The 20,308-nt window shown below is 40.7% G+C and overlaps 2 protein-coding genes across 3 annotated transcripts in view; both read left to right on the forward strand.

The window, feature by feature from the left end:
• The window catches only part of GPR160 (G protein-coupled receptor 160), a 305,594-nt gene that overhangs the window by 205,691 nt on the left and 79,595 nt on the right, over nucleotides 1-20,308 (forward strand). The gene's annotated exons all lie outside the window — the stretch shown is intronic.
• PRKCI (protein kinase C iota) overlaps nucleotides 1-20,308 on the forward strand; it is an 84,706-nt gene that overhangs the window by 24,984 nt on the left and 39,414 nt on the right. For both annotated transcript variants that reach the window (XM_050778268.1, XM_050778269.1), the window contains exons 3-4: nucleotides 14,242-14,331; nucleotides 17,997-18,047. In XM_050778268.1, coding sequence (XP_050634225.1) covers nucleotides 14,242-14,331; nucleotides 17,997-18,047 — 141 coding nt within the window. The remainder of the gene's footprint in view (nucleotides 1-14,241; nucleotides 14,332-17,996; nucleotides 18,048-20,308) is intronic.

Here is a 20,308-nt window from a genome sequence, read left to right on the forward strand (position 1 = left end):
ATCCTTTCTTTGTCCCCCAGGCTGGAATGCAGTGATGTGATCATGGTTCACTGCAGTCTACCTCCCAGGCTCAAGCAATCTGCCTGCCATGGCCTCCTGAGTAGCTGGGACTATAGGAGTGCTCCACCATGCCCAGCTGACTTTTTTTTTTTTCTTTTTGAGATAGAGTCTCGCCCTTGTCGCCCAGGCTGGAGTGCAGTGGCATGATCTCAGCTCACTGCAACTTCCGCCTCCGGTGTTCAAGTGATTCTCTTGCCTCAGCCTCCCGAGTAGCTGGGATTACAGGCGCCTGCCACCATGCCCAGCTAATTTTTGTACTTTTAGTAGAAATGGGGTTTTGCTATGTTGGCCAGGCTGGTCTCGAACTCCTGACCTCAAGTGATCCACCCGCCTCGGCCTCCCAAAGTGCTGGGATTACAGGGGTAAGCCACCGAGCCCAGCCTAAATTTTTTATTTTAGTTTTTGTAGAGATAGAGTCTTACTGTGTTGCCCAGGCTGGTCTCAAAACTCCTAAGCTCAAGTGATCCTCCCGCCTTGCTCTCCGAAAGTGTTAGGATTACAGGCATGAGCCACCATGCCCAGCAGGTGTCTTGAGATCTGTTAATGTAGTTAGGGAACTAGTGTACCCTTTAAAATTTTTTTATTGTAATTAAATATAAATAAGAAAATTTACCAGTTCAACCACTCTTAAGTGTACAGTTCAGTGGCATAAGCACATTCAGTGTTGTACAACTATTACCACTATCCATCCATTTCCAGAACTTTTCATCCCAATCAGAAACTGTACCCATTAAACAATAGCTCCTTATCCCTCCTTTTGCAGTCCCTAGTAACCTGTGTTAAACTTTCTATGAATTTACCTATGCTTGGTCACCTTTGTTTTTGTGTTTTTGAAAGATGATTGTGATTGGTAAATAACTCCAGGTTGGAAGTTTTTTTTCTCTCTCAGTACCCTGTCTTACAGCTTGCATTGTTTCTGATGCAAAATCTACTGTCAACTTCCTTTCTGTATGTGAAGCATCTCTTCTCTGGCTGGTTTTAAGACTTTTTTTTTTTTTTTTTTTTGGAGACAGAGTCTCACTTTGCCACCCAGCCTGGAGTGCAGTGGTACAGTCATGGCTCACTGCAGCCTTGACCTCCCAGGCTCAAGCAATCCTCTCACCTCAGTCTCCCAAGTAGGTGTGCGCCACCATGCCCAGCTAATTTTTTAGGTTTTTTTTTTTTTTTGTAGAGATGGGATCTCGCTATGTTGCCCAGGCTGGTCTTGAACTCTTGGACTCAAGCAATCCTCCTACCTTGGCCTCCCAAAGTGCTGGGATTACAGGCATGAGCCACTGCACCCAGCCTTAAACCACTGTTTAATCCAGTGTTTTAAAATTGTTTTAGATGGAGGGTTATGCTATTCCATTTACTTCATCTCTCCCAATGTAAGCGTTGAGGCTGGATGCAGTGGCTCACGCCTATATTCCCAGCACTTTGGGAGGCCGAGGAGGGTGGATCACCTGAGGTCAGGAGTTTGAGACCAGCCTGACCAACATGGAGAAACCCCGTCTCTACTAAAAATACAAAATTAGCTAGGTGTGGTGGCACACGCCTGTAATCCCAGCTACTTGGGAGGCTGAGGCAGGAGAATCGCTTGAACCTGGGAGGCGGAGGTTGCAGTGAGCCGAGATTATGCCATTGCACTCCAGCCTGGGCAACAAGAGTGAAACTCTGTCTCCAAAAAAAAAAAAAAAAAAAAAAAAAAAATTTGAGGATGAGCAGCTTCATGGGATGGCATATATTTCTGTAAACACTGACTTACACCTCCCAGAAAAAGGAAGCAACAAGCCAAAAATTCACTACTATTGTTATTGGGCCTAATAGTGAAAGGATGACCACCTAAAAACTATGGCATTCTTGGAAAATTTTTGCAAATCTGTATTTTAAGCAGTGTAACCCTTTAAAGGAGTACAGTGACTTTTGCAAATGGTTTAGTGTTCTGACTGTATATCCAGAGGCAGGGTGGCAGCACGACGGTCCTGATGGGAACAGAGAGTGAGAGTCTGTGAGTCTGTGGCCAACTCAGATGTCTGGGAGAAGAATGTGTGACACTGTCTCAGAGGTTGCCAACTTTGGTATTAGGCTGTGTTCTTTGAAATGTGGGGCACTGAATTTAGGCATATACTGAAATAACTAAATAAAACGAGAGTTACATGTGTGTTTCATGTTCTATATCCTGTCAGGTTGTCTCATATAAATAATTGGATTGTGAATATTTACCTAACTTTTTGAGGTCTAATGCCCTAATTTGCTTTTGTTTTTATAGGTAAAAAACAACAGCAGCAACAAAAACAAAAACAGTAGATGTGTTGGGGAAAACAAGAAAAAAAACCTGCTAGTTTAATATACAGATTTCATTACCTTGAAATTCACTGCACTGAACAGGTCTCATTCTGGGTGTATTCCTGCTCTAGGATGTGAATTTGGCTTTTGTAATAGAGTGGGCTTTGAGAAATAACTTTTCTGCTCATTTTAGTTTCATGATGACTGCTTGGAATGTTTTGCTTCACACTTATGCATTCAGTTTTATCAGGCATTAAGCAGTCGGCCAAAACAGGTAATGCTTGAACTGAAGACATTCAGTCCAATAAAAACAAAATAGGCCGGGCGCGGTGGCTCAAGCCTGTAATCCCAGCACTCTGGGAGGCCGAGGCGGGCGGATCACGAGGTCAGGAGATCGAGACCATCCTGGCTAACACGGTGAAACCCCGTCTCTACTAAAAAAAATACAAAAAACTAGCCGGGCGAGGTGGCGGGCGCCTGTAGTCCCAGCTATTCGGGAGGCTGAGGCAGGAGAATGGCGTAAACCCGGGAGGCGGAGCTTGCAGTGAGCTGAGATCCGGCCACTGCACTCCAGCCCGGGCGACAGAGCGAGACTCCGTCTCAAAAAAAAAAAAATAAAAAAATAAAAAAAATAAAAAATAAAAACAAAATGGATTTGAACATACGTAGAGTCAGTAACTAACTCTTATTTTCGTACTCCTTATGGTTATTCAGAAGTGGTAGTCTCTAGGTACATTTTGAAAACAAGTACTTGATCTGGCTTAGATTTCAACTAAGAGCAAGCAGATACTGGCCTGATAAAAAGATGATGTCCAGCAAAAGTGAGATGGTTAGAATTGGCTTTTTTCATTCATAGACTACTACAGTAAAATCATCCTAACTGCAGAAGTCACTTGAAATATGGAAATCACAGTTTGCAATGTATTGGATTTGGTTCAATCCTTTTTTGCTTTCTGGGACATCAAAATTAGCCAGTGGGTCTAGGGAAATCTGGACTTAATGTTTTAATGTTTAGATTTTGAAAAGCCAAGATGCTTATAAAACACTCATTGGTATCATTTATGACAGAGAGAGAGAGAGAGCGCGCGCGCGCGCCTGTGTGTGTGTGTGTGTGTGTATCTTATTTAAAAAACAGTCTGGACTCAGTTTTCTCACCTGGAATATTAGAAATGAAGTGTTGGCTGGGCGTGGTGGCTCATGCCTATAATCCCCGCACTTTTGGAGACCAAGGTGAGAGGATTGCTTGAGCCTAGGAGTTTAAGACCAGCCTGGTCAACATAGGGAGACCCTGTTTCTACAAAAAATGAAAGGGCAAAAAAAGCCAGGCGTGGTGTCATGAGCCTGTGGGGTTCAGCTCCCACCTTGGAAGGCTGAGATAGGACGATTGCTTGAGCCTGGGAGGTCAAGGCTACAGTGAACCAAGATCATGCCACTGCATTCCAACCTAGGCAACAGAGTGAGACTTTGTCTCAGGAAAAAAAAAAAGGAAAAAAAAAAAGAAATAATGATACTGACTTTCATATTTGTGGCAAAATGAGAGAAATTTACATAACTGAAAAAGGGAGTCTTTTTTTTAATGACTGACTTTATTTCTTTGAGAAAAAATAAAACAGACTTGTAAACTTTGCTCCTGCTACTTTGCAGGCAAACTTACTTTTGTAAAAATGCTAGACTCTGGCCGGATGTGGTGGCTCACGCCCATAATCCCAGCACTTTGGGAGGCTGAGGCAGGTGGATCGCCTGAGGTCAGGAGTTTGAGACCAGCCTTGCCTCTGTCTCTACTAAAAAATAAAAAAAAAAAAAAAAAATTAGCTGGACGTGGTGGTGCACACCTGTAATCCCAGCTACTAGGGAGGCTGAGGCAGGAGAATCACTTGAACCTGGGAGCTGGACGTTGCAGTGAGCTGAGGTGGTGCTACCACACTCCAGCCTGGGTGACAGAGTGAAAACAAAAAAAAAAGAAAAAAAAGCTAGACTCCACACTCTTTAAAAAAAACTTTACTAAGATATAATTCACCAATGTAAAGTATACAATTCATTGGTTTTTAGTATAATCACAGAACTGTGCAGCTGTTATCACCATCAATTATAGAACATTTTCATTACCAACCCCCCCCCCAACAAAAAATCCCGTATCTATTAGCAGTCACTACTTGTTTACCCGCTATCCCTTTCTCTGCAGGCCCCAGACCTAGGCAACCACTAATCCATCATCTGTTTCTATAGATAGACTGATTCTAGACGTTTCCTATACAGTGTCATTACTAATTCGTTTTATGGTTGGATAATATTCCATTGTATGGATATACACATTTTATTTATCCATTCATCAATTGATGGACAATTGGCTATTGTGGGTAATGTTGCTATGAACATTTGGTTACAACTTTTTGTGTGAGTATGTTTTCATTTCATATGGTAACTGTTTAACCTTGCGAGGAACTGCCAGTTTTCTAGAGTGGCTACACCATTTTTCCAATTTCTCTGCGTACACTTAGACTTATTATTTATCAGGGTACTGAGTTTTGATCAAAAATAGTGTATCTGTGTAATGTGGTTAAATCATGTTGACCTCACTCTTTTTCATCTAGCCTCTTAAAATATCAATACTAAGACATTTATAAAATGAGCATATGAAAACCAGTAACTTACCTCCCTACAGATTGAAAATATTCAATCAGAAAGTATATTCAAAGAAAATATTTAATCTACAGTAACAACATAAAAACTGGTTTTTGAAAAAATCTAGTAATAAACCTGAGAGAAATTTGAAGAAACTACATAAAGAAACAAAAAACTAAATAGAGTGTCATAAAATGAAACTTGAATGAATGGTTTGGGAAAAAGCCACATTATACAAAGTGAATTCCCTACATATCAATCTGTAAAGAAAATATTTCTCCCAAATTTCCAACAGGATTTTAAGTCTGACAAAAATTTCATCAAGAAAAATAAATGCTCAAAAATAAAAGGAAAATTTTGAAAAAGGAAGTTTGGAAAGAGAAGACTTTTCCTAATTTTGTATACAAGAATAGTAACAACTGAGAGGAAATATTTGCAACATTTACAACAAAGAATTACTATCTCTATTGTACAATAAATGTCAAGAATAGATGAAAAATCTACATAATAAGGTATAAATAGCCAATTCATAAATAACAGGCTCAAAAATCACTAATAATTAAAGAAGTTTTAAAATACTAAAGTGAGACATCACTTTTCACCTATTGGATTGGAAAATGCAGAATATAGTAATTATCTGTAAGAAATTAGGTGTGATGGCTCACACCTGTGATCCCAGCACTTTCAGAGGCCAAAGCAGGTGGATCACTTGAGGTTAGGAGTTCAAGACCAGCCTGGCCAGCATGGTGAAACCCTGTCTCTACTAAAAATACAAAAATTAACTGGGCATGATGGCGGGCCGCCTGTAGTTCCAGCTACTCAGGAAGCTGAGCAGGAGAATTGCTTGAACCAGGGAGTGGAGGTTGCAGTGAGCTGAGATCATGCCACTGTACTCCAGCCTGGGCAACAGAGTGAGACTGTCTCAAAAAAAAAAAAAGAAAGAAAGAAATTAGGAAAGGTACACTGTTGGTCGAATAAATGTATGTGTCATAACTCTTTTGGGGGACAGTTGGAAATACTTGGCCAAATTTTAAATGGGCAGACTTTTTTGGTTAATTTTTTACTTTAAGTTTAATGGATACATAGTAGGTGTATATGTTTATGGGGTACATGAGCTATTTCGATGCAGGCATACAGTGCATAATCATGTTGGGTAAATGGGATATTCATCACCTCAAGCGTTTATCATTTCTTTGTGTTACAAACATCCCAATTACACTCTTAGTTATTTTTAAATATACAATAAATTTTGTTCACTGTAATTACCCTGTTGTGCTGTCAAGTACTAGATCTTTTTTTTCTTTTTTTACTTTTTCTAACCTTTTTTTTTTTTTTTTTTTTTCTGAGACAGTGTCTCACTCTGTTGCCCAGACTGGAGTACAGTAGCATGATCACAGCTCACTGCAGCCTTGACCTTCCATGCTCAAGCAGTCCTCCTGCCTCAGCCTACTGGGACTACAGGCTTGAGCCACTATTCCTGGCCATTTAAAAAAAATTTTTGTAGAGACGGAGGTCTCACTATGTTGCCCAGGCTGGTCTTGAACCAAATACTAGATCTTACTCATTCTGTTTGACTATAGTTTTGTACCCACTCTCCACCACTATCATTCCCAGCTTCTGGCAACTATCATTCTACTCTCTGTCTCCATGAGTTCAATTTTTTTTTTTTTTCTTGAGACAGAATCGCGCTCTGTTGCCCAGGCTGGAGTGCAGTGGCACAATCTCGGCTCACTGCAAGCTTCGCCTCCTGGGTCCACACCATTCTCCTGCCTCAGCCTCCCGAGTAGCTGGGACCACAGGTGCCCACCATGACACCCAGCTAATTTTTTGTATGTTTAGTAGAGACAGGGTTTCATTGTGTTAGCCAGGACGGTCTCGATCTCCTGACCTCGTGATCCACCCGCCTCAGCCTCCAAAAGTGCTGGGATTAACAGGCGTGAGCCACTGAGCCCGGCCGAGTTCAATTGTTTTAATTATTAGCTTCCACAAATGAGTGAGAGCATGTAAGGTTTGTCTTTCTGTATCTGGCTTATTTCACTTGACACAGTGTCTTCCAGTTCCATCCATGTTGTTGCAAGTGACAGGATCTCATTCTTTTTTGTGGCTGAATAGCACTCCCATTGTATTGCTAGACACTTAAGTTGCTTCCAAATCATGGTTATTGTGAATAGTGCTGCAATAAACATGGGAGTGTACATATCTCTTCAATATACTGATTTCTTTTGGGTGTATATCTAGCAGTGGGATTTCTGGATCATATGGTAGTTCCATTTTTAGTTTTCTGAGAAATCTCCGTACTGTTCTCCGTAGTGACTGTACTAAAGTACATTCCCACCAACAGCATGTGAGGTTTCCCTTTTCTGCATATCCTTTCCAGCGTTTGTTATTGCCTCTCTTTTGGATAAAAGCCATTTTAACTGGAATGAGATGATATCTTGATGTAGTTTTGATTTGCAGTTCCCTGATGATCAGTGATGTTGAACACCCTTTCATATATCTGTTGCCATTTGTATGTCTCCTTTTAAAAAATGTCTATTCAGGAGCCAGGCATGGTGGCTCACACCTGTAATCCCAGCACGTTGGGAGGCTGAGGCAGGCAGATCTCGAGGTCAGGAGATCAAGACCATCCTGGCTAACACGGTAAAACCCCCTCTCTACTAAAAATTCAAAAAATTAGCCAGGTGTGGTGGTGGGCGCCTGTAGTCCCAGCTACTCGGGAGGCTGAGGCAGGAGAATGGCATGAATCTGGGAGGCGGAGCTTGTAGTGAGCCGAGATTGTGCCACTGCACTCCAGCCTGGGAGACAGAGCAAGACTCCATCTAAAAAAAAAAAAAAAATCTATTCAGGGTTAGGGATGGTGGCTCATGCCTGTAATCCCACCACTTTGGGAGGCCGAGGTGGGCAGATCACTTGAGGTCAGGAGTTCAAGACCAGCCAGGCCAACATAGTGAAACCCTGTCTCTACCAAAAATACAAAAATTAGCTGGGCGTGGTGGCACGTGCCTGCAATCCCAGCTACTTGGGAGGCCGATGCAGGAGAACCACTTTAACCCAGGAGGTGGAGGTTGCAGTGAGCCAAGATTATGCCACTGCACTCCAGCCTGGGTGACAGAACAAGATCCGTTTAAAAAAAGTCTATTCAGACTTTTGCCCATTATTTAATCAGATTATTAGATTTGTTTTCCTATTGAGTTGTTTGAACTCCTTGTATATTCTGGTTATTAATCCTTTGTCAGATGCATAGTGTGCAAATATTTTCTTCTGTGGGCTGTCTCTTCACTCTTTTGATTGCTTTGTTTTGTAGAAACCTAAGTTGATGTGATCTCACGTAACTATTTTTGCTTTGATTACCTGTGATTGTGGGGTGTTACTCAAGAATTACTTGCCTGGACCAATGTCATGGAGAGTTTCCACAGTTTTTTCTTTTAGTAGTTGCATAGTTTGAGGTTTTAGATTTAAGTCTTTAATTCATTTTGATTTGATTTTTGTATATGGCAAGAGATAGGGGTCTAGTTTCATTCTTCTGCATGTGGATATCCAGTTTTCCCAGCAGTATTTATTGACAGTCTTATTTATTGAAGACTGTCTTTTCCCCAGTTTATGTTTTTGGTAGCTTTGTAAAAAATGAGTTCACTCTAGATGTATGAATTTATTTCTGGGTTCTCTCTTCTGTTCCATCAGTTTATGTGTCTGTTTTTATGCCAGCACCATCCTGCTTTGGTTACTACAGTTCCGTAGTGTAATTTAAAGGCACAGAATGCGATTCCTCCAGTTTTGTTATTTTTGTTCAGGCTAGCTTTGGCCATTCTGGGTCTTTTGTGGTTCCATATAAATTTACAATGATTTGGCCGGGCGTGGTGGCTCAAGCCTGTAATCCCAGCACTTTGGGAGGCCGAGTCGGGCGGATCACGAGGTCAGGAAATCGAGACCATCCTGGCTAACATGGTGAAACCTCGTCTCTACTAAAAAATACAAAAACCTAGCCGGGCGAGGTGGCGGGCTCCTGTAGTCCCAGCTACTCGGGAGGCTGAGGCAGGAGAATGGCGTGAACCCGGGAGGCGGAGCTTGCAGTGAGCTGAGATCTGGCCACTGCACTCCAGTCTGGGCGACAAAGCAAGACTGTCTCAACAAAAAAAAAAAAAAAAAAAAAAAAATTTACAATGATTTTTTTTCTATTTCTCTGAAGAATGTTATTGGTATTTTGATAGGGATTACACTGAATCTGTAGATTGCTTTCAATCTACAGATGTCCAAATGTAGTATGGAGATTTTAACAGTATTGGTTCTTCCAATTCATAAACATGGAATATCTTTCCTTTTTTTTTTTAATGCGTGTGTCTTCAGTTTCTTGCGTCAGTATTTTATGATTTTCATTGTAAAGAAAGGATCTTTCACTTTTTTTTTTTTTTGTGACAGAGTTTCGCTCTTGTTGCCCAGGTTGGAGTGCAATGGCACGATCTCAGCTCACCGCAACCTCCGCCTCCTGGGTTCAAGTGGTTCTCCTGCCTCAGTCTCCCGACTGAGAATTACAGGGATGAACCACCACGCCTGGCTAATTTTGTATTTTTAGTAGAGATGGGATTTCTCCATGTTACTCAGGCTGGTCTCGAACTCCTGACCTCAGGTGATCCTCCCGCATCGGCCTCCCAAAGTGCAGGGATTACAAGCATGAGCCACTGCGCCAGGCTGAGATCTTTCACTTCTTTTGTGATATTTATTCGTGGGTATTTTATTTTATTTGCAGTTACTGTTAATGGAATTACTTTTTTGATTACTTTTTCAGATTATTTGCTGTGGCATATAGAAATGCTACTGATTTTTGTATGGTGATTTCATATTCAACTTTACTGAATTAGTTTATCTGTTCTAACAGTTTTTTTTGTGGAGTCTTTAGGTTTTTGCAAATATATAAGATTATATCATCTGCAAACAAGGATAATTTGACTTCTTCCTTTCTAATTTGGAGACCCTTTATTTCTCTTGTGTCATTATGTTGAATAACCATGTTGAAAATGGGCATCCTTGTCTTGTTCCAAATCTTAAAGAAAGACTTTCAGTTTTCTTCCATTCAGTATGATACTAGGTGTGGGTCTGTCTTATATGGCTTTTATCGTGTTCAGCTATGTTCCTTCTATCCCCAGGTTTTTTAGGGTTTTTGTCATGAAAGGATGTTGAATTTTACCAAATGGCTTTTTTTTTTTTTTTTTTAGCATCAATTGAAATGATCGTATGGTTTTTGTCCTTTATTCTGTTGTATCACGTTGTATCAATGTGATGTATCACATTGATTGATTTGCATGTGTTGAACCATCCTTGCATCCCTGGAACAAAGTCCAGTTGGTCATGATGAGTGATCTTTTTAATGTGTTGTTGAATTCAGTTTGCTAGTGTTTTGTTGAGGATTTTTGCATCAGTGTTCATCAGAGATACTGACCTGTAGTTTTCTTTTTCTTTTCTTTTCTTTTTTTTTTTACGTGTCTGTCTGGTTTTAGTAATACTGACAGGTATTACTGGATCTTAGAATGAGTTTGAAACTATTCCCTCCTCCTCCATATTTTGGAATAGTTTGAGTAGGACTGGTATTAGTTTTTCTTTAAATGGCACTGAAGCCTTTGGGTCCTGGGCTTATCTTTGCTGAGAGACTTTTTATTATGGCTTCGATCTCACTACTTGTTAGCAGTCTAGTCAGGTTTCGGATTTCTTCGTGGTTCAGACTTGGTAGGTTGTATGTGTCTAGGAGTTTATCCATTTCTTCTAGGCTTTCTGATTCATTGGCATACAGTTGCTCACCATGACCTCTAATGATCCTTTGAATTTCTGTAGTATCAGTTGTATTGTCTCCTTTTTCATCTGTGATTTTATTTCTTTGGGTCTTGTCTCTCTTATTTTTAGTTCGGTTAAAGATTTGTTGATATTGTTTATGTTTTCAAAAAATCAGGTTTATGTTTTGTTGATCTTTTGTGTGTTTTGTTTCAATTTCATTCATTTGTGTTCTGATCTTTATTATTTCTTTTTTTCTACTAATTTTGTGTTTGGTTCGTTCTCGCTTTTCTTGTTCTTTAAGATGCATCGTTAGTTTGTTCATTTAGAACCTTTCTCATTTTTTTGATATAGGCACTTATTACTTGCTATAAACTCAACTCTTAGTACTGCTTTTGCTGTATCCCATTGGTTTTGGTAGTATGTTGTGTTTCTATTTTCATTTTCTTAAGAAATTTTTCAATTTTCTTCTTGATTTTGTATTGACCCACTGGTTAATAAGGACCATATTGTTAACTTTCATGTGTTTTTGTAGTTCCCAAAGTCCATCTTGTTACTGATTTCTACTTTTGTTCCATTGTGGTCAAATAAGATACTTGTTAGTTTTTGTAGGTTAATAACAATATTTGGATTATACTAAGGAAGTTTTATCTAGAGTTATAGAGATTTTGTCAGAATGCTGCCATGGTAGAGAATAAGTGGGTGGGTATATAGGGAAAAACAACATTTTGAAATATGTTTCAAATTTTCCAGAATAAACAGTTAAAAAGAACAGTTGGTGAACCTAGAGAATAGTGTTTTACAAACCTAGACACAGGATTTCTATAATACTCAGTGGGCAACTTTGTCAGGGGCTACAAGAGAGATCACCTAGAATAAGGACTGAAAAGATGTCCTAGGTTTCAGCAGCTGGTTTCATGACCTTTGCAACCACAGTTTTGGTGTAGTGTTGGGGCTAAAACCTGGCAGCAGCATTTTGAGAAATGTGTGTAAGATAAGAACATGGAGAAAGGATATGATCACTATGTGAAAAAAAGTTGTTTCATTGTAAAAGATTACAAACTTATGATTTTTAAAATATTAAAGAGAAGTATGTCGTGAAAAAAACAAAGACCCTGCCGCTTTTCCTTTCTCATCTTCTCACCTGTTTCCTCCAGTTTTAGTCTCTAGTTTTACTCTTGAGATTTGTGGCTACTAAATGAATGGAGTGTCAATCTGAATGGGAAAGAGATTTTTTTTTTTTCCCCTGAGACAAAGTCTCGCTCTTGTTGCCCAGGCTGGAGTGCAATGATGTGATCTCGGTTCACTGCAACCTCCGCCTCCCAGGTTCAAGTGATTCTCCTGCCTCAGCCTCCCAAGTAGCTGGGACAACAGGCATGTGCCACCACACCCGGCTAATTTTTGTATTTTTAGTAGAGACGGGGTTTCACCATGTTGGCCAGGCTGGTCTCGAACTCCTCAGGTGATCCACCCACCTTGGCCTCTCAAGTGCTGGGATTACAGGTGTGAACCACTGCGCCTGGCCTGAAAGAGGTTTTTGAGAGGGAGACTCAGAAACTCCTTTGCCTGATAAGAGCTAGGAAATAGAAGGAAAGAAAAAATGGAAATGGAACTGATGAGCTCAGAAGATAAAAGGAAGTAGGGATGCAGTGGTCAAGTGGGAGGAAAAAAAGGAAGAGGCACTCTTCTTTGAGAAGCCAGGAAAAACGACTTCGTTTTTCTTTCTCGATTAGCAGACTGAGCTGTATGCTGGTGGTTTGGATAGGGTTGGTGGCATCTAGTGTATAGTAACTACAGGAATTAGCAAATCAATGGCAGAGTAAAGGACTCACTCTCACTCGCTCAGGTTCAAACTAGGCTCTAAATGACTTCTTTTTTTTTTTTTTTTTTTTTTTGAGACAGTCTTGCCTTGTTGCTCAGGCTGGAGTGCAGTAGCACAATTTTGACTCACTACACCCTCCGCCTCCTGGGTTCAAGCGATTCTTCTGCCTCAGCCTCCTGAGTAGCTGGGACTATAGGCACACACCACTGTACCTGGCTAATTTTTGTATTTTTAGTAGAGATGGGGTTTCACCATGTTGCCTTGGCTGGTCTCGAATTCCTGACCTTAAGTGACCCGCCTGCCTCGGCCTCCCAAACTGTTGGGATTACAGGCCACCACACCTGGCCTGAATGACTTTTTCATTAAGGAATGCCATAGTCCAGGCAGATGTGCCACCTCATTGATTGCCAGGGATGACTCAGTTGTCTGGCTAGTTGGATAAGAGAGTTGTTTCTTCCATCCCTTCTCTGTGTGTCTGTTACTAAAACTGTTCATTTACATTTCATAGCAGCTCAAGTGTGACTGTTCTTCCATAGTTTTGTAGCTTTTCATTTCTGTGACTCCTTTGAGGAGGCTCTGTCATGTGAAGGGAAAAATTTGATAAAATGATTACATGGAGACTTGTAACTAATCATATTGTGGCAATGGAACTACTTTCACTTCCTCTTTTAAAAAAACAAGTAACAGAAAGCCTGCTCTTGGCCATACCCATTAGACACATAGCAGTAACTATTTAAACTGTGGTCAGTAGCCAGGCATGGTGCTGCACGTCTTTGGTCCCAGCTATTCGTGAGGCTGAGGCAGGAGAATTGCTTGAACCCAGGCGGAGGTTGCAGTGAGCCAAGATCACATCACTGCACTCCAGAATGGGCAACAAGAGCCAAATTCCATCTCAAAAAAAAAAAATGTGGTCAGGAATAGATTCTGTTTGCTGTATTTGGGATATATACAGTGTTAAGAACAAAATGGCCAGGTGTGGTGGCTCATGCCCATAATCCCAGCACTTTGGGAGGCTCAGGCGGGAAGATTGCTTGAGCCCAGGAGGTCAAGGCTGTAGTGAGCCGTGATCCTGTCACTGCATTCAGCCTTGAGTGACAGAGTGAGACCCTGTCTCACCAAAGAAAACCCAAAGAACATTTTATATCTATATAAATTAGTGTCTGTGAACCTCGTGTAGTATTTTTGTACAAATAGAAATGGAAGTTATGTTACCTACTTCAGAAAATTGAATTGTCTAAATAAATATCTAAATATTTGTCCTTAAGCCAGGCGTGGTGCTTCACGCCTATAATCCCAGTACTTTGGGAAGCCAAGGCAGGCGGATCACCTCAGGTCAGGAGTTCAAGACCAGCCTGGACAACATGGTGAAACCCCGTCTCTACTAATATAAAAATTAGCTGGGTATGGTAGTGCATGCCTGTAATCCCAGCTACTCGGGAAGCTGAGGCAGGAGAATGGCTTGAACCCGGGAGGCAGAGGTTGCAGTGAGCCAGGATCATGCCACTGCACTCCAGCCTGGGCGACAAGAGCAAAACTCCATCTCCAAATAATAATAATAATAATAATAATAAATAAATATTTGTCCTTGTCACATATTTATGTTTATAAATATGAGTTTATTTTTTCTCAAAATTTACATTATGAAATTTGTTTAGTAATCATCACATTTAGGGGTTTTAAAGTGACCATTACTTTACCTTTGTATTTTTTAGGAGACCCGTGTACCGTATCATCTCAGTTGGAGTTAGAAGAAGCCTTTAGACTTTATGAGCTAAACAAGGATTCTGAACTCTTGATTCATGGTAAGAGAGTAGTCATTTCATACTCGTCCAGAGTGATAATTTCTTTGAAATCACTCTTTATTCTTGACCACTTTGAAACATAATCTCAATGTCATTTTCTCAGTCTCTGTGACTCATGCCTAAGTAATTGTCCTTATTTAGTAGTTTCTCACATGCTATAGAAGGTAAAATTAATCTGCTTCTTACAGTCTGGGGAATTTTGTGATCTCTGTATGTCTCGTTGGATATTAAAATGTGATTTCTTTTTTTTTTTTTTTTTTTTTTTGAGACGGAGTCTGGCTCTGTCACCCAGGCTGGAGTGCAGTGGCGCGATCTCGGCTCACTGCAAGCTCCGCCTCCCGGGTTTACGCCATTCTCCTGCCTCAGCCTCCCGAGTAGCTGGGACTACAGGCGCCCGCCACCTCGCCCGGCTAGTTTTTTGTATTTTTTAGTAGAGACGGGGTTTCGCCGTGTTAGCCAGGATGGTCTCGATCTCCTGACCTCGTGATCCGCCCGTCTCGGCCTCCCAAAGTGCTGGGATTACAGGCTTGAGCCACCGCGCCCGGCCTAAAATGTGATTTCTTAGTGTATCATAGCAAGTTTATGATGTAAGTTAAAAATTGAGAGTCTAGGGAATCTAAGTCATCTACTTGAAATTTTATAATGTATACAAATAGTGACCTCCAAAGGTAAGGTATCTTAAATATCCTTTCTTTTGCTTAAAGGTTAATAGTGAAACTATTTACATGATTCCTATATTTATTTTTGGGACAGAGTCTCACTGTCACCCAGGCTGGAGTGCAGTGGCATGATCTCAGCCCACTGCAACCTCTGCCTCCCAAGTTCAGGTGCACCTCAGCCTCCCAAGTAGCTGGGATTACAGGCGTGCACCACCATGGCTGGCTAATTTTTGTATTTGTAGTAGAGACAGGGTTTCACCATGTTGGCAAGGCTGGTCTCGAACTCCTTGCCTCAAGAGAGCCGCCTGCCTTAGTCTCCCAAAGCACTGAGATTACAGGCATGAGCCACTGCACCTGGCCCATTTACGTGATGCTTTAGAGGCATTAGTATGTTTAAACCTCGGCAACCTTGCCGGGCGTGGTGGCTCACGCCTGTAATCCCAGCACTTTGGGAGGCCGAGGCGGGTGGATCACGAGGTCAGGAGATTGAGACCATCCTGGCGAACATGGTGAAACCCCGTCTCTACTAAAAATACAAAAAATTAGCCGGGCGTGGTGGCGGGTGCCTGTAGTCCCAGCTTCTAGAGAGGCTGAGGCAGGAGAATGGCATGAACCTGGGAGGCAGAGGAGCTTGCAGTGAGCGGAGATCGCGCCACTGCACTCCAGCCTGGGCGACAGAGCGAGACTCCGTCTCAAAAAAAAAAAAAAAACAAAAAAAAAAACCTCAGCAACCTTGAGATGTAGGAAGTGGCATAAAAAGAAGTAACCTAAACTCAGTTATCATATATGTAACTGGCACATTGTAGACCTGGATTGTGAATCTAGGAATTCTGATTCCAAACTTGTGTTTATTTCATTCAACTATGCTAACCCTCAAACTTTTTTTGTCATGTAAAACTTTTTTTTTTTTTTTTTGAGGCAGTTTTTCTTGCTCTGTTGCCCAGGCTGGAGTGCATTGGTGCAGTTATAGCTCACTGCAGCCTTGACTTCCCAGGTTCAAGCGATCCTCCCACCTCAGCCTCTTGAGTAACTGGGACCACAGGCACTGCCGCACCACTATGACTGGCTAATCTTTTTTTTGTGTGTGGAGATTGGATATCACTACGATGCCCAGGCTGGTCTCAAACTCCTGGGCTTAAAGGAGTCCTACCATCTGGGCCTCCCAAAGTGCTGGGATTAGAGGTGTCAACCACTGTGCCCACCCAAGAACCTCTTAATATACTGCATTTAATTGCAATGTATTGGCAGTATTTCATTGAACATTTTTGAGAGCTGTGAGACCAGACTTAGGAAACTTTTAAAAAAGTGAAACAAATGTAAATCTTTCCTTAAGTATAATTAATCATTTCAGTGCCTTGTTACTATTTCTTTGTATTTTCCTTTACAGTATATTTTTTTTAAAAAGCAGTGGTTTCATTTTATCCTTTTTTTTTTTTTTTTTTTTTTTTTTTTTGAAACAGTTTCACTCTGTTGCCCAGGCTAGAGGGCAGCGGCACAATCTCAACTCATTGCAACCTTGGCCTCCTGTGTTTAAGTGATTCTCATGTCTCAGCCTCCGAAGTACCTGGGATTACAAGCGCCTACCACCATGCCCAGCTAATTTTTGTATTTTTAGTAGAGATGGGGTTTTACCATGTTGGCCAGGCTAGTCTCAAACTCCTGACCTCAGGTGATCTGCCTGCCTTGCCCTCCCAAAAGTTTTGGGATTACAGGTGTCAGCCAGCACACCTGCCCTGATTTTTTCTACCTCCAGAATTTGACATAGTGACTCACAAGCGATCCATAATGTACTTTGTTGAGATTCTAATAGGACTTTAAGAATCTATCTTTTTGTCATCTATTTCCAGAATAAAATTACAGTGAATGCATAAAGAAGTGATTGATGAATGGTATTAAACAGTCAGTTTTAAGTCTTACTGCCTTTTAATACTACATCACAGATGCTTTCAGAAGCTAGCTTATGTTTCAGCTTTTAAAAATATGCATTAGGAACTATGCTTCCTGTAGTCTGTGCTCTTTATTAAGCTATGTCCTTTAGTACATCACAGACTAGCAATAGCTGACTAGATATTCATAAATACATTGTTGCTTTTTATTCTACCTTGTTATAAAAATGGTTTGGAATCAGTATATAAATTTATAGTTTCTAATATAAATTTACATTTTTGATTTTGGTACTGTTTCTGGTGTTAATTTATTCCTAAGTTTAGTATACATCTTTTAAAAACTAGTATTTTATGTTTCATATTTGTATACATTTTGTAATTTAATTTTCATCCTTCATTGTGACAAACTTGTCCCACTATACCAACGATTTAACGAAATGCTAGTTAATGATTTATTTAAGGATAAGAAAATAGTGATGTAACGGACTGGAATTAGTAATTTGAGCTTCTGATGCTTTGGTTTTTTGTTTTGTTTTGTTTTTGTTTTTGTTTCTGAGATGGTGTGTCACTCTGTCGCCTGGGCTGGAATGCAGTGGCATGATTGCAGCGCACTGCAACCTTCGCCTCCCGGGTTCAAGCGATTCCTGGGCCTCAGCCTCCCAAGTAGCTGGTATTATAGGCATGCCACCATGCCAGGCTAATAGGCTAATTTTTTTTTGTAGTTTTTGGTAGAGACAGAGTTTTACCATGTTGGCCAGTCTGGCATCTCCTGACCTCAAGTGATCTACCCACCTTGGCCTTTCAGAGTGCTGGGATTAGAGGCGTAAGCCACCGTGACCAGCCTAATGCATTGTTTATAGATATGTTTGTTTTTATAAGACTTTAAAAAAAATTTTTTTTTAATATCAACAAAGCAAAGGCAAATAAAACCTTCTTTTATATGGCCTTGGTAAAGTGAATCCCTTTGGCAAATAATATTGACCGCATGCTATCTTGTCTCAAATGAAGAGAGGGTCAGGTTGAAATCTGGGTCAGTGTCTTTTACATTTGAATTTTAAATTCTGTGTAATTTGTATGTTTTAAATATGCTGTTAACTCATGTTCATTTATTTTCTTTCAGTGTTCCCTTGTGTACCAGAACGTCCTGGGATGCCTTGTCCAGGAGAAGATAGTGAGTGTTTATATACATACTTTTACAAGAGTTACTATGCTATGGTACAAGTGAAAAAGAAATCAGAGATAGAATTTTTAGCTAGGCACAGTGGACAGTGGCTAATGCCTGTAATCCCAGCACTGTGGGAGGCTGAGGTGGGAGGATCGTTTAAGCCTAGGAGTTCAAGACCAGCCTGGGCAAAAAGTGAGACCTTGTCTTTCCAAAAACACACAAAAAAGTTAGCATGGTATGTGCCTATAATCTCAGCTACTTGGGAGGCTGAGGTGGGAGGATCCCTTGAGCCCAGGAGTTTGAGGCTACAGTGACCCAAGGTCGCACTACTGCACTCTAGTGTGGGTGACAGAGACAGGCCTTGCCTCAAGGAAAAAAAAAAAAAAAAAAGGAAATAGAAGTTCTAATTCATTTGATTTATTTTCCATTTTTCAGTCGGTTTAAAATATATTAGTGACTGCCCAAATGCTACTTTTGCCAGATCAAATTCAGATAGTTCTTAGTTACAACTTACATGATTGTCTGTTGCACATATGAAAGGAAAATTAAGTTAAATTTAAGTTTTAAAATTTAATTTTGGAAATGTTCAAACCTATGCAGAAGTTGAAACAACATTGAAAACAAGGATACCTATATATCCTTTGCCCAGATTTACCAATTTTTAACATTTTCCCTGTTTGCTTTATCTCTGTATCTATGTCTATGCATGCACAGTTATACATAACAAACACACTTGTGTTTTTTTTTGTTATACCACTTGAGAGTGACATGACACTCAGCGCATGTCGTTAGGAATTGGCTTTTATTTTTCTGCAGTTTTTTTTTTTTTTTTTTTAACAATTACTAAGTCACTGTTTTTTTTGTTTTGTTTTGTTTTTTTAAGACAGAGTCTCGCTTTCTCACCCAGGCTGGAGTGCAGTGGCGCAATCTTGGCTCATTGCAACCTCCGCCTCTGGGGTTCAACAATTCTCATGCCTCAGCCTCCTGAGTACCTGGGATTTACAGGCGCTGCTAACATGCCCAGCTGATTTTTGTATTTTTAGTAGAGTTGAGGTTTCACCATGTTGGCCAGGCCGGTCTCAAACTGCTGACCTCAGGTGATCCACCCACCTCAGTCTCCCGAAGCTCTGGGATTATAGGCATGAGCCACCACACCTGGCCCCAAGTCACTTATTAAATGTCTTAAATATTGCAGACTTCCTACAATTGACCCAGAGAAATGTGTATATTTATTAGATCTCCAACTCCTAGTAACTTCAGGTAACCAACCATAGTCCACAGTGGAACACTGGTTCTTACCCTTGGACACATTAAAATTGTGGGATGCAGGGAATGATCAATGCCAGATTTCCATCCCCAAGCCTAATGAATTAGTCTGTAAGTGAGACCTGGACATCTTTGTATTTTAAAACTAACTCTCAAAATGTAGCCATTGGGGTCCACGGCGTGAGCTTCACCTGAGAACTGGATAGAAACTGCACTCAGGCCGGGTGCAGTGGCTCATGTTGGTAATCCTAGCACTTTGGGAGGCTGAGGTGAGCAGATCAACTTGAGGTCAGGAGTTCAAGACCAGCCTGGCCAACATGGTGACAGCCCATCTCTACTAAAAATACAAAAAAGTTAGCCAGGTGTGGTGATGCATGCCTGTAATCCAGCTACCTAGGAGGCTGAGGCAGGAGCATTGCTTGCACCTGGAAGGCGGAGGTTGCGGTGAGCTGAGATCACGCCACTGGGCAACAGAGCGAGACTCTGTCTCAAAAAAATACTGCACTCCAATCTACGTGATTCATAAACTCTTGGACTGGGGCTGAGCTACCAGGTTTAACAAGCTCTTCAGGTGATTCTGATGCACACTACAGTTTGAGAACCACCACTTAAAAGCTTCCCCAGGTCAGGAATTGTTAATAGAATTTCTTTGGAATATCTAAGCCAATGGTTACTATTAATGAGATGCACTCTAAAGAGTCCAACTACTCTTTGTTCTAATGTAATTTAAGTATGCAAACTTATGTTTGATTATAAGTTATTGCTTTTGGTATTTGGCATAATTTACTAATTGTGGGTATTAGACAACTCAATTTCATTTGTGGTTTCTGCACATGCTCATGACTTTAGAAGGAATAGTGGTAAATGTTTTGCTTTTAATTAATTAAAATAGCTCTAAACTTTCAATTCTGTATTAAGCTATCCTAAGAGTTCTAATTGAGAGCATTGCAACTGGTCTTTAGTATCTTAATTTTAAATAGTAAACCCATTGCTACATTTGG

The sequence above is a fragment of the Macaca thibetana genome, chromosome 2, assembly GCF_024542745.1.
Source record: "Macaca thibetana thibetana isolate TM-01 chromosome 2, ASM2454274v1, whole genome shotgun sequence".
NCBI lineage: Eukaryota > Metazoa > Chordata > Mammalia > Primates > Cercopithecidae > Macaca > Macaca thibetana.